Source organism: Varanus komodoensis, unplaced genomic scaffold (genome assembly GCF_004798865.1).
Source record: "Varanus komodoensis strain SLA01 unplaced genomic scaffold, ASM479886v1 scaffold155, whole genome shotgun sequence".
Classification (NCBI taxonomy): domain Eukaryota; kingdom Metazoa; phylum Chordata; class Lepidosauria; order Squamata; family Varanidae; genus Varanus; species Varanus komodoensis.
The window spans coordinates 77,898-90,581 of record NW_025335455.1 but is presented as its reverse complement, the minus strand read 5'-3'; the positions used below and the strand labels follow the sequence as shown (position 1 = coordinate 90,581).

The 12,684-nt window shown below is 52.3% G+C and overlaps 1 protein-coding gene across 1 annotated transcript; it reads right to left on the bottom strand.

Annotated features, from left to right (window-relative positions):
* Nucleotides 1-4,478: 4,478 nt before the first annotated feature.
* Nucleotides 4,479-10,050, bottom strand: LOC123021071. The gene is made up of 5 exons (XM_044425476.1): nt 10,014-10,050; nt 8,467-8,632; nt 8,110-8,267; nt 7,171-7,337; nt 4,479-5,789 (listed from the first exon to the last, which is right to left on the bottom strand). Exons 1-5 carry the CDS (start codon nt 10,048-10,050, stop codon nt 4,479-4,481), a joined length of 1,839 nt encoding a protein of 612 aa, XP_044281411.1.
* Nucleotides 10,051-12,684: the final 2,634 nt, after the last annotated feature.

Sequence of the window (12,684 nt, the reverse complement as noted above, 5' to 3'; positions counted from 1 at the left end):
TGTACTTAGCAAATTGGATTAGTGAAATATTATGTATGGCATTTGAATGGGGGTTGAATGGGACACAAACTTTTCCTGATGTGTAAGCTCTGAGGCAGATTTCCTTCATGAGAGGGAGAGGATCTTGCATCTGAGCAGCTTCTACAGCTTTCCAAGACAGGACTCAGGTACAGTGTTGAAGACCACAACAAAAAATACGCAAGATTGTTTTTTTTCCATATAACATTTATTTAGATTTTCCTAACAATATGTAGCAATACCAATTAGACTGGAGAGAGAAATAGCCAACAGCAAGCCTAACCAAGGCAATTTAGAAGCAAGAGAAGGGATTGTGGCAAAGGATTTGCCTGGAATAACACTGGAACAAAAGCAAAGATTGCAACGACTCCACCAATTCTTTTGGCAATACTGCTGACAGCTTGCAAACAGCCGAAAAAGTACTGGAAATTCCAGCTTTGGATAGATTCTTCTGTGCCCCTCTCTAAAGCACTGCAGCTGAAAAGGCTTCTCTACACAAGACATTGATGATGCACTCATAATCTCACTCTCAGAAAAGTTTGAGTTTGTGCACCATCTCCCTCCTCCCAGGGCTCCCATATTTGCCAAACATTTCACCCTGGACAAAACCTGGGTGAAATGCCTCATGTAGAGAAGTCCAACATAAGGTGAGCAAGCCATGATAAATTCATTCACCGACTGGCCAATAGACCCGCCACTCACAGCACTGCACCCTCCTCCTCTCCGCTTGGGATGTAGCGTGTTACAGAAGAAGAAGAGGAGAACGAAGAAGACGAAAGCGGGAGATAGTCCATTTTGGAAACCCAAGGAAGGCTCCAAGTCCAGGAGTCCTGAACCACATCAAATCTGAGGTGCTCAGTATTTTAAGGCCGTCTGTTTCTGAGGAGAGAATCCTCATGCCTGGACAGAGGCAAATGTATTGCCCTATTTGAAAACAGGACAACTAAGGCTACAGTAAACAATTTTCAGGAAAGGTTAGGAGCTTTATAAGCACTATGCAATAAATAATTTTGAACAGGGAAGACTTAATGATTAGAAACTGCAGAAAAACTTTATAAAGCCCTCAACTGCATTCCAATTCCAATTCCTTGGGCATTCTGTTAAGTGTCTCCTTTGCAAAGGCCAGATGGGCTTGTGGTGGACCAGCTCTGTCATCCCCCAAATTCTGTCTCGCCTTCTAATCCCAGGAATGAGAACCTGCACTCTACTTTGGGGCTGCCTATGAAGTTTAAGACCTGGAGCTAACTGCAGCACAGATCATGAGCTTTTTGTTGCAAAATTCCGGCTTAAATTGAAGAAAGGAAAAGCACTAGGCCTCTCAGGAATGACCTAAATCATATCCCTGATGAATATACAGTAGAGGTGACAAATAGATTTAAGGAATTAGATCTGATAGACAGAGTGCCTGAAGAACTATGGACAGAGGTTCGCAACATTGTACAGGAGGCATGAACTAAAACCATCCCAAAGAAAAAGAAATGCAAGAAAGCAAAATGGCTGTCTGAGGAGGCTTTACAAACAGCTGAGGAAAGAAGGGAAGTGAACGGCAAGGGAAAAAGAGAAAGATACACCCAATTGAATGCAAATTCCAGAGAACAGCTAGAAGAGATAAGAATGCCTTCTTAAATGAACAGTGCAAAGAAATAGAGAAAAAACAGCAGAATGGGAAAGACTAGGGATCTCTACAAGAAAATTGGAGATATGAAGGGAACATTTCATGCAAAGATGGGCATGATAAAGGACCAAAATGGCAGGGACCTAACAGAGGCAGAAGAGATTAAGAAGAGGTGGCAAGATCACACAGAAGAACTATACAAGAAAGAGCTTAACGTTCCTGAAAACCAGGACAGGGCGGTCACTGACTTCAAGCCAGCCATGCTGGAATGTGAGGTCAAATGGGCCCTAGGAAGTCTCAGCATCAACAAAGCTAGAGGAGAGATGGTATTCCAGCTGAGCTATTCAAAATCCTAAAAGACAATGCAGTTAAAGTGCTACACTAAATATGCCAGCAAATTTGCAAAACTCAACAGTGTCCACAGGATCGGAAAATCCCAAATGAGGGCAATGCCAAAGAATGTTCAAACTACCATACAATTGCACTCATTTCACAGACTAGCAAAGTTATGCTCAAAATCCTACAAGCTAGGTTCCAGCAGTATGCAGACCAAGAACTACCAAAAGTACAAGCTGGGTTTCACAGAAGCTGAGAACTAGGGATCAAATTACCAACATACACTGGATCATGGAGAAATCTAAGGAGTTCCAGAAAAATATCTAGTTTTGCTTCATTGACTATGCTAAAGCCTTTGCTTCTGTGGATCACAACAAATTGTGGCAAGTTCTTAAGGAGATGGGATTACCAGACCATCTTATTTGCTTCTTGAGAAACCTGTATGTGGGTTAAGAAGCAACAGTGAGAACTAGACATGGAACAACTGATTGGTTCAAAACTGGGAAAGCAATACGGCAGGCTGTATATTGGCACCCTGCCTATTTAACTTATATGCAGAGTACATAATGCAAAAGGCCAGGCTTGATGAATTGCAAGCTGGAATTAAGACTGCCAGGAGAAATATCAACAACCTCAGATATGCAGATGATACCACTCGAATGGCAAAAAGTGAAGAGGAACTAAAGAGCCTCTTGATGCGGATGAGAGAGGAGAGTGCAAACATTGGCTTGAAACTCAACATTAAGAAAACTAAGATCATGGCATCCGGTCCTCTCATTTCCTGGCAAATAGATGGGGAAGAAATGGAGGTAATGACAGATTTTATTTTCTTGGGCTCCAAGATCACCACAGATGGGTACTGCAGCCAAGAAATAAAAAAATGCTTTCTCCTTGGGAGGAAAGTGATGGCAAATCTAGACAGAATACTAAAAAGCAGACAAGAGTTTGTATAATCAAAGCTATGGTTTTCCCAGTTGTAAATGTATGGCTGTGAGAGCTGGAGCAGAAGGAGGGCTGAATACTGAAGAATTGATGCTTTTGAATTGTGGTGTTGAAGAAGACTCCTGAGAGTCCCTTGGACCGCAAAGAGATTCAATCCTAATGGAGATCAACCCTGACTGTTCTTTAGAAGGCCAGATACCGAAGTTGAAGCTCAACTACTCTGGCCACCTGATGAGAGGGAGGAACTCCTTGCAGAAGACCCTGATGCTGGGAACGATTGACGGCAAAAGGAGAAGGGGCAGCAGAGGCTGAGATGGCTGGATGGGATCACTGGAGAGGTGGGTGTTGGCTTGGGTGGACTCCGCAGGATGGCGGACAGGAGAACCTGCAGGAATGTTGTCCATGGGGTCACAAAGAGTTGGACACGACTTTGCAACTGAACAACAATGAAGGTTAAATCCAGTTCAGAGCATTCCCTGTTCTGTTCTGGGGCATCAGCAGGGCTTTCCTCAGAAAGCCGGACTGGCAAAAACATCCAGGATTTTTCATACAAACAAACCAGTCCACAGGTGACTGAGTGGAAAGGGACAGAGGGAGACACTACAGGTATCTTTAAAATGACGAGGAGAAAGTAGACAGTATAATGTTTTTCTCCTTCATAACGCAGAACTCAGTCTTTCAGTGAATTTGATTGACATCCCATTCACTGTGGTGCAGGGGTGAGGGTGCTGGAGAGGGGCTGGAGAGGTCCAGGGTCCAGGTCTGCACTCGGCCATCAAACTCACGGGTGACTTTGGAAAAGCCACCCAGTCACCTAAAGACCCTCAGTTTAACCTCCTCCACTGGGTTCCTGTGACAATAACAGAAAAGGAGGATTCTATAAGATGCCTTGGGTTCCTTACAGGAAAAAAGCAGGATGTAAGTAAACAACCCAGGACAGGCTGAAAAAGGACTTCTTTGGACAACTCATAATTCATATTAGAGGGTCAGCAGGGTGTAGTGGTTCAGAGTGTGAGCCTGCGACTCAGGCAATCTGGGTTCCAGTCCCACCTGGGCATGGAGCCAACTGGGCAACTCTCAGGCCAGCCTCCCCCAGGGGGTGGTTGTTGTGGGGCTAAGACTGAGAACAGCAGAATGATGCAAGTCACTTTGGGTTCTAAAAAAAGGAGGGGAACGGGGGTGGGGGGGTACAAAGCTATCAAATAAACCCATTTAATGAGTCCTTTTGCAGAGAATGAGGCTTTTAATGGCTACTGGTCATGATGGCTACCTGCCGGTTCTGAATGGCAGTTGCTCAGAAGCAACACGGCAAGGGGGCTAGTGCCTTCCTCTCCTTAGCCGTGCGCATCCCAAATAACAGCCACTGTGAGGAGCAGGGTGCAAGATGAGAGGGTCGCTGGATCTGCTCATAAGGACTCCTTTGGGCTGTGGCACTGTGAGGTGAGGAGGATGCGGGGAAGCCAAGCGATCCAGCACACAAAAGCTTCTCTCTGGTCCAACAGAAACAAGCTTGTCCCGAACCTCTGTCAGATCCCTCTGAGGCAGCCGCATCTCCCCCGCACTGACCTCACCACACAGAGGCCCCGAATATGAACAGGTCAAGGCGCTCCGACCAGATTCTCTTGCTGAGCTCCTCATACTCCACCTTGTGGATGTCTGAGCAAGCCTGCAACGTAAGGTAGCGCAGCTGATTCTCTGAAGACAACAGCTGGTGGATGGTGTGAACGGACAGCTTGTTGTTCATCAGGGAAAGCTCCTGGAGCTGCACCAGGGCCGTGTTGGGAGGCTCCAGCACCTCCGCAAACACTTCATCCAGGGAGAACGGCAAGCCGAAGAGCCTCAGTCTTTCCAGGCCTGGGGACTGCTTGAGCAGGGCCACGAGGGTTCTCCTCAGCACCTCTGCATGCTGTGCAGGCAGGGGGTGCCCTGTGTCGTAGTAGCACAGGTCAAGGTCGCAGAGGGGCGGGAATTTGCTGGCAGCCAGCTGGAAGTCCCAGCCCAAGGCCTCAGCATCCGGCTCCCTGCTACAGTCACACCTCAGTGGAGGGAAGAGGGAAGTGCTCATCTTCTGGAGGTTGGGGCAGTGGCTCAGCAGGAGCGGGAACGCCAGCTCGTCCTCTAAGGAGAAGACGCTGAATGAGAGGGATTCAAGCTGGGTCCCCAGGCACTTCAGCACAGGCAGGAGCTGCCTCAGGTCCCTGGCCCCCTTGCAGCAGACGTTCAGCTGGGTGACATGGCGCCATGACAGCAAGATTTGGGCCCAGCTGGGGCCATCCCGTATTAACACCGTCACGACCTCCAGGTCTGGGCACACGGCACTGACGCCACGCAGGTAGGGCTCGGTGATCTCCCGTATCTCCTTAAGGGGCAGTGTGAGATGGGACCTCCTCCCGTTGGTGTGGGTGGACAGCCTGTTCTGCACCAGCTTATCCAGAGAAGGAAACCCCGGGGCGATCTGGGCGCTGGCAAAGTTCTGCAGGTGGACCATACACAGGGCCTCTGCCAGGTTCTCCTGGAAAAATACCTTCAGGCTGGGCAGTGCGAGCAACACAAAGGCCAGCGCTGAAACCAGCTCTTTTCTGGTCATGCCAGGCCCCAGATAAAGAGCCGTGAGTTTCTCCAGTGCCGGGCAGAGGAAGGAGTGCCCTTGGAGGTCATAGGCCAGATGAAGGAGGGCACTGGGAGGCAGCCTCTTGCAGCAGGAGATGTTCAGTTCCCGGATCTGCTGGCAGCAGGCGCCCACGGCTGCCAAGACATGTATGTCACACTGGGTGTTCGAGAGGTCCAGTTTCAAGAGACGCGGCAACCCTTTCACCAGGTCGAGCAGGATGTCTGGAGAGACCAGGCTGCAGTTGCGGAGAGTGAGCGTGGACAGATTCTGCCTCAGGAGACAGGAGGAGAGTCAGCGAGGAAGTGGAAGGCTTACTACACAAAGGGAGAACTCGGGGCCCGCCGGGGGCCACAGCTGTCCCACCAGCTACTCCCAGTCCTCGCCCCCCTCTCCCCAGGCCCTGCCCCCAGCCAGCCCTCCGTTCCAAAGTTTTCAATCACTCAGCAGCTGTTGATCAAGGACGAGGGAGTGTCCTAACTGAAAGGGGCCTTGTGAAGACTGTAGATACTTTTGAGGGCTTTGAAAGCCTCTGCTGGCGCCAAGAGGGGGGAAGAACCAAGCCCGCTGTCCACAGTGCTGCTACAGCCTTCAAAAGCCCCCCCTCTCCCTGCAGGCCACTGCAGCAGAGGCGCATTTTCAGGCCTGGGAAACACGGGCGCATGTGGGATGGGGAGAGACGGCGAGCATTGGCAGCTCCAGGCTGAAGGCCCTTCCAGGGGACACACTCGGCCGGCCCCTTCCTCAAAGCATCAACCTTTTCACCCCTGTGGCCACCAGCGACTCCTGCACCTCCTCCTCGTTTTCATCAGGATGGCTGCTTCCTTGCCAGAGAGGCAGGGAGTTTGGAGGCTGCGGCATCTGCCCTCCTCCTCCTCCTCACCACCACCGCAGTTGTCTGGAGCAGAGCGAGGGGCAGGGGAACATGCAGGCTGCAATGGGGAGAAGGAGCAGCAATTCCAGTCTTCAGTGGGGGGAGGCCCTTGGCAGATTGCTAACCTGATTGTAGAAATGGGATCTGGGCCATCCCATCGAGGGCTACCCAAGATCCTACACTTCATATTCTTCTCAAACACAGCATGAGGAAATAAAGAGAAGGACCAAGAGAGAGAAATATGTGTGGGGGGAATGAGTGAGGATCTAGGGTCAGCCTGGGTCTGGGGGTGTTGGGTTGCTCCCAGCCTTGCCCTGCTCAGCTCTAGCCCCCCCCCCCCCATGGCCTGCTCCTTCCGGGGGTGGGCCCTCAAACGCCTGCTCTAGCCCCTCTTGCCCACTGCCTTCTCCAACTTGCTTACAAGCTACTGACTAGCAGTAAGTCCCCATTTCTGCAGAACTCCCTGTGGGTCTGGAGTGCTCCCCCCGGCACCCAGTTGCCCTCTTTGCTGTTAGCAAGCATTTAGGTCCAGCTTCCTACTGTGGCAGATCAGACAGAAGCAAAGGGCTGGAAGCACTGCCCTCTCATTCAGAGCGCTTTGGGTGGAAAACGCAGCAGCAAAGCCCAGCGCTCACAGCCAGGTGATGGACAGTGGCAGAGTCAGGCCAAGACGCTGGGGCAGATGCTCGAAGCCCCTCTCAGCAGTGTCCCCAAAGAGGGCAGGCAGGGGTCCTCACCTTAAAGGCGGGGCCTCCCAGTTCACGGGCACACGCTTACCGTGCAGCGCCCTGTGACGATCGCAGCAACATCCTTGCTGACCAGCTCCGGGCAGCTGTCCAGGTCCAGCTCCACCAGCTGTGGCACAAGCAGCCAGCACAGCACGGGGTAGGCCAGGCGGTTCCTCTTCCGAAGCAGCTGGAGCAGCTCCTGGACGACGGAGCCGGCTGGGCGGAGAGAAAAGCCCTGGATGATCACGCAGAGCTTGGCACAGGGTGAGCCTTGCAAGCCCCGGCCCTGAAGTGCGGTGGCCAAGAAACAGCTCGGGGAGACGGGGAGCTACATTTGCAGGGCGTCCATTCAGCTTCTGGGAGTTAGACTTGCCATTTCCTCCAAGGAACTCAAGTCTGTATCCACGGTTCCTTTTACCCTCACAACCACCCCATGAGGCAGGTCAGCTGCGACCAGACGCCTGGCCCGTGGTCACTCCAGCGGGCTGAGGGGAGGGCCTGCCTTTGAGCCTGGCTTAGCCCAACACTCTGATGCAGGCCTCCCCAGCCAGGTGCAAAGCAGGCACTTTAGTCCATGCCCCCACCAGCATTCCTGACCATCAGCCATGCTGGCTAGGGCTGATGGGAATGGTAGTCCAACACAACTGGCACGGAATGAGGTTGTAGAGTACAGCTGAGCTTGGCTGATTAGAGGTTAACCACGGGCTGCCCGTGGGCAGCAGGGGTGTGGGATGGAGGGCCCCGCGGAGATTCAGGGTTCCAGTCTTTTGGGTCTGCCCCCCAACCCCCTGCGTTCCTCAACAACTGGTATATGGAGCTAGACTACCTCCAGCACTGGGAAGCCGGGAACCACCAATAGCCTTTCCCACCACAGCTTTGTCCTTTTCCCACCCTGAGAAGTCAGCTATGCCGAAAGGCTATCGCGTTGCGTGGCTGCAAACTCCTTGGCGGTGCTCCTCCAGCAGCCTTCCCCCCAGCTGCCACTTACCCAGCTCACGGAAGGGCCCCTCCATGGAGCAGGTGTGGTAGCGCTGCATATCACTCTTGGTGTAGATCTTGGTGCTGAAGTGCTGCATGATCGCAGCCAGCTTCTCCAGGCAAAGGCCCTTCAGCGAGGAAGCCGTCTTTCTCTTCGGCATGGTGCTGCTGGAGGAAGAGGAGGAAGAGAAAAGCAGGAGAAGAGCGCTGCAGATCGAGCCAACCACGTTTCCTTTCCTACGGCCACGCTAGAAGAGTTTAACCAAAGCCAGGGAGGCAGCTCGAGCCTTCCCCCTGGGAATTGGAGCCCTGGCAGCGTTCAAGAGGATCTGCTGGAAGCTTTCCCTAGTGCTTTGGAGCAAGGCACCTAATATGTCCGTGCTCGGTATCTCCCTTGATCAAGAAGCCCACGAGGAAAGCTGAGCCATCGCACCAGGCGATGCTCCCGAGGACCAGGCTGTGGTTCTGAGCTCCCAGCCAGCCCCACAGGGGCTGAGGGTTGCTTTGCAGGTGCATCCGCCACAGGCGCTGCGCTCCGGAGAGCAGGAAAGCGGGGGGAGTGAGAGGGGGCTTAGCGGCACCCCATGATGCTGCTCGGTCTATAATATAGAGGGCTGTGAGGCCCTCTCCTTTGGCCTCACAGCCCCGGGGAAAGGGGGCTCCAGCGTCCGCCAGCAGGCAAGCCCCCCCCCCCCCCCCCGTGCAGGCGCGCGCGCCCCTCTTTGCCCCCCGCAGGCCGGCAGGAGGCCCCCGCCTCCGCATCTCCTGCCTCCACCTGTCGCCATGGAGGCGCGCTCACGCAGGCGGCTGAGGCAGCGGGCCGGAGCAGTCCGGGCTGGCGCTGGCCGGGGAGGCGAGGGATCGCCGCGCCCAGGAGCGCACCGCTCTTGCGCGGGAGCCCCGCTGCTGCCGGGCCCCCTCGCCGCGCCGCCGCCTCTCGCTCGCTCGCTCGCTCGCTCGCGCGCACACGCACCTTCGCAGACCCGGCGCGCGAGCGGAACGAGGGGGAGGCCGGTCCCTTCTCTCCTCGGCACGAGCGGCGCCGGCCTGCCCGTCCGCGGCTCGCCGTCTGACTAGCAGGGTCGCTTCCCAGCGAGGCCTTCAGGCGCGCTCCCGCCCGCCCCCTGCTGGCCAGAGCGGCGATTTGGACGTGCGAGAGAAGCCCTCGCAGCCGCCCGCCCGCGCCCGGGGGCCGCTTCCTTCTGACCTAATCCTCTAGAATTAAAGGCCCAGTTCAGCTATTGCGCAGCACCGAAATGAGGCTCCTGCTCTCTTATGTCTTCCAAGCTGCCCCAAAAGGCACGATCTGTGGTTGCCCCCAGCTCACAAATGGAACACTGATCTGAGTCAAAACCACCTACTGAAAACGAACTTTACTGGGCACAAGGTGTGAAGGTGCCTTCCCTCAATCACCTTGATTTTGGCACCTTTGGAAGGACCTTCATCAGGGTCTTTGCTGTCCAGCAGTGGTCATCTTTGGAGCAGGCAGAGACATAACACAGAGGTTCATGATGGCAGCCTGCTGGGGGAAGGGGCAGCATAAGAACAGTGCTGTTGATCGGGCTGAAGACCCACCTTGTCCAACACGGGCTGAGTTTGCACAACCCACCAGCTGTGGTTCTCCAGCCAGTGGAAGGCGTAAGAGACTCAACCCAACCCCCGTTCGCCCACCCCTCGCCTCTGCTATACAGGCGACCGAGCCTCTTCAGCCAGGAGATGCAGAGCTGGGAGCAGCCACCTGAAGACAGCCTAACCAGACATGCCTCTGAGGATGGTGGGACTAACACCACGGGGAAATACAATAGAAGTGCATCCTTTTGTCCGCCATAGATCTCCCATCGTCCAACTTCACGGCATGGCCCTGGGCTGCAGTACTATGAGAGAACGCTCACCACCAAGTCCACTTCCCCTCACCATGCATATCTTTCTCCACCTCCATCATGTCTAACATCTAGACTTTCTCACAGAGCAGGTACGGAGTTTGGCTGGTGACAGAGTGAGGGAACCTGGTGGGGATGGTGGCGAGAAATTGCTGATGCAATGCATTTTCCCAGGGTCCACCAGAGGAAGCCTTTATTGAGCAAGAGTCCTTCTCTTCCACTCAGAAATTTACAACTACAGCCCTGAAATTCCTTTCATTTTTGGGGTGCTTAGCCAGTGTTAGGGTGTGGCCTACTAGGGCTGGAGTTTTGTATTTAATGGTAATTTATTATGTGCTATTGTATTTCAATGTATTTTATTGTGTTGTAAGCCACCCCGAGGCTTCGGCAAGGGGCGGCATAGAAATGTTATAATCATCATCATCATCATCATCATCATCATCATCATCATCTTTCATCTGGAAGCCCAGCTCTCTGGGAGGTCCTCTGCCCCTGGGCATAAAAGCAAGGCCACCGGATGATTGCTATTGCACCTGATCCCCTTGGATTAGCAGACTTTTTGCCAACATGTGCTCCTCCTCTCCCACGTCTATACTTTGTTTTAAACAAACAGGAGTGTCTTAGGAAACAGGACCCTTTAAAGGCCCACACAGAGATCCTTTAGTGCATAGGCAAACTAGCACATGCACATCTGCATGTTTTGTTTTATTTTGTTTTGGTCCTTTGAGCCTGAGCCCTCGGTCTTTTCAACATCTAGCACTGCCTCTTGTACTACCAGTCAGAAAATATTGTTCAACTATATTCATTCTTCCTCAACACATTTCCTGCATAATAAATGGAGATGGAGGAAGAAGTGGAAACACAGGTGAAGGCTAAGTGAGGAAGAGCATGACGACCAGAAGAGCTGTAAAATGGGAAAGGGCAATTGCAGAAGCAAAGCCTCACTTCGTCATCGAAGTGGTGAAGGGCGTCTCTAGGCTTTTCTTGTTCCCTGGCACTGCATCATCATGGGATTTTATGGGGACTGCAGACAATGCCTTCTTCTGTTTGTAGATCTTCCTTATTTCCCCCTGTTTCTTCTGTCTTTTTTCTTACGGGGGGATTAAAGAAGAAAAACAAAAGCACACAACAGCTTTGGATCGTGGGCACCAGGAGTTCTCCATCTGGAAGCCCCCGAAGTCACAGACCTTGTGTGTGTGTAGTAAGGAGGAGGCAGAGGGAAGCTTGCTAGAGCCTCTTCCATCTCAGCAGTACCATACAGAGTTTATTACAAAGATGTAAAAGACAGGAAGGAAAACAAAGAAAACATAAAAGCTACATATAAAACTCACTTGCCAACACTGAATCCATTATATCAGTCACCCCATATAGGGCTTTCCTCCAGCAGCTAGCATTTATTCAAATATACACAGCGTACGTTTCCAGTGTGCCCTTTATACACGCTGTAATTCCCCGTGGTCAAAGGATAAGCAAGCTGGCTAGTTGCTTAGCTCTTCCCACAGGTGTAAAGCACATAAGCTCAGAATGCCAGTTCCTGATTCCCTTGATTAAGACTTGGAGGCGGCTTTAAAGGAGAGTACCCTTGTCTGGATCCACCCAAGGAGATACCTCTAAGAAGCGATCCCTCACTGCTTGTTCTGGCACGCACGGACTGGACAAGGTTGGTGAAGCTGCACTCAGAGGAATGAAGGGAAGTGGGGAACCACACACACAATTCCCTTCTTATTAAGGTATATTCTTTAGATGGTCATGATTTTAATGGGTCTGCAATTTGTGGGCCAAGCAAATAGAATTTGTCATTTGGGATCATTAAGCCTGCAATACCAAGCAGAGATGATTTACTTTGGAGCTGCAGGATTTGAGAAATGGGTCTTTAACTTTAAAGGCTCTTCTTCAAAACAAAGGGCTTTGGGGTGGAGCTTTGAAGACTCTGTGGCTCTTTATAAATTTTACTTGTGACCTGTAGGAGGTGGAAGGTCTAGGCCATCCTGAAGCTCTACTGCTCTATTACATTGCAGCCCTAGAAAAAGCAGCCTCACAAGAGAGGTGGGTCTTGGGGTGTATTGCCAGGAAACGGCTCCGCTTTTGCATGGTTGTGGGGCTTTTCTGGCTCCTTTGCTTCACGGGCATTTCCTCAAGGCTGCTGTAGAGCACTGGGGTGGGGGAATCCTGCATGTAAAGGAGTGGGCTGAGGTTGCTCTGTCTCCAAGGCAGGGGCTTAGCAGTGTGGACCAGCATCTTTGATGCTCCCTGGGCTCCATCTCTGTGCTCTTGCTGGGGTGAAAAGGGGGTGTTTTTAAGGGGAGGCAGCCCAGGCTGCCCATTCAGGCCAGAGACGGGCCCTTCTGTGCCACCAAATGCTTCCGGAAGGGCTTGGCCTGAGCTGTTGGGAGTTACCTCACACACAGAAATAGCGTTTTCTGCATTTCTGAGCCAACAGGACTTTGTAGCCAATCATCCTATCTAGGAGTGTCACCCAGGAACCGGAGAATATTCAGGCATCTGCTTCACCAAAGCTGCAATTCCTTACTTATTCCCATGTCTAAGGGAAAAGCAAGTGGCAACCCTATTAACTCTTTCAGCAGGTGCCAGCTGCACAGAAGCAGGGGGCGATGCCAATTATTACCTATTAGATAAGACTGGAAGGAGGCTTCTTAAAATCGAATTCCCTTGCCTGTCTCTACTAAGCAACTGAGAGCGTGTGG

Bases quoted from the DNA above. Each gene is read 5' to 3' on its own strand.
- LOC123021071 (XM_044425476.1), bottom strand. From the start codon at position 10,050: ATGTTAGACATGATGGAGGTGGAGAAAGATATGCATG. The intron at 8,268-8,466 runs GTGCCTTGCTCC...CTCTTCCTCCAG, and splicing joins ACCGAGCACGGACATATTAG to CAGCACCATGCCGAAGAGAA. The intron at 5,790-7,170 runs GTAAGCGTGTGC...CTCCTGAGGCAG, and splicing joins TCGTCACAGGGCGCTGCACG to AATCTGTCCACGCTCACTCT.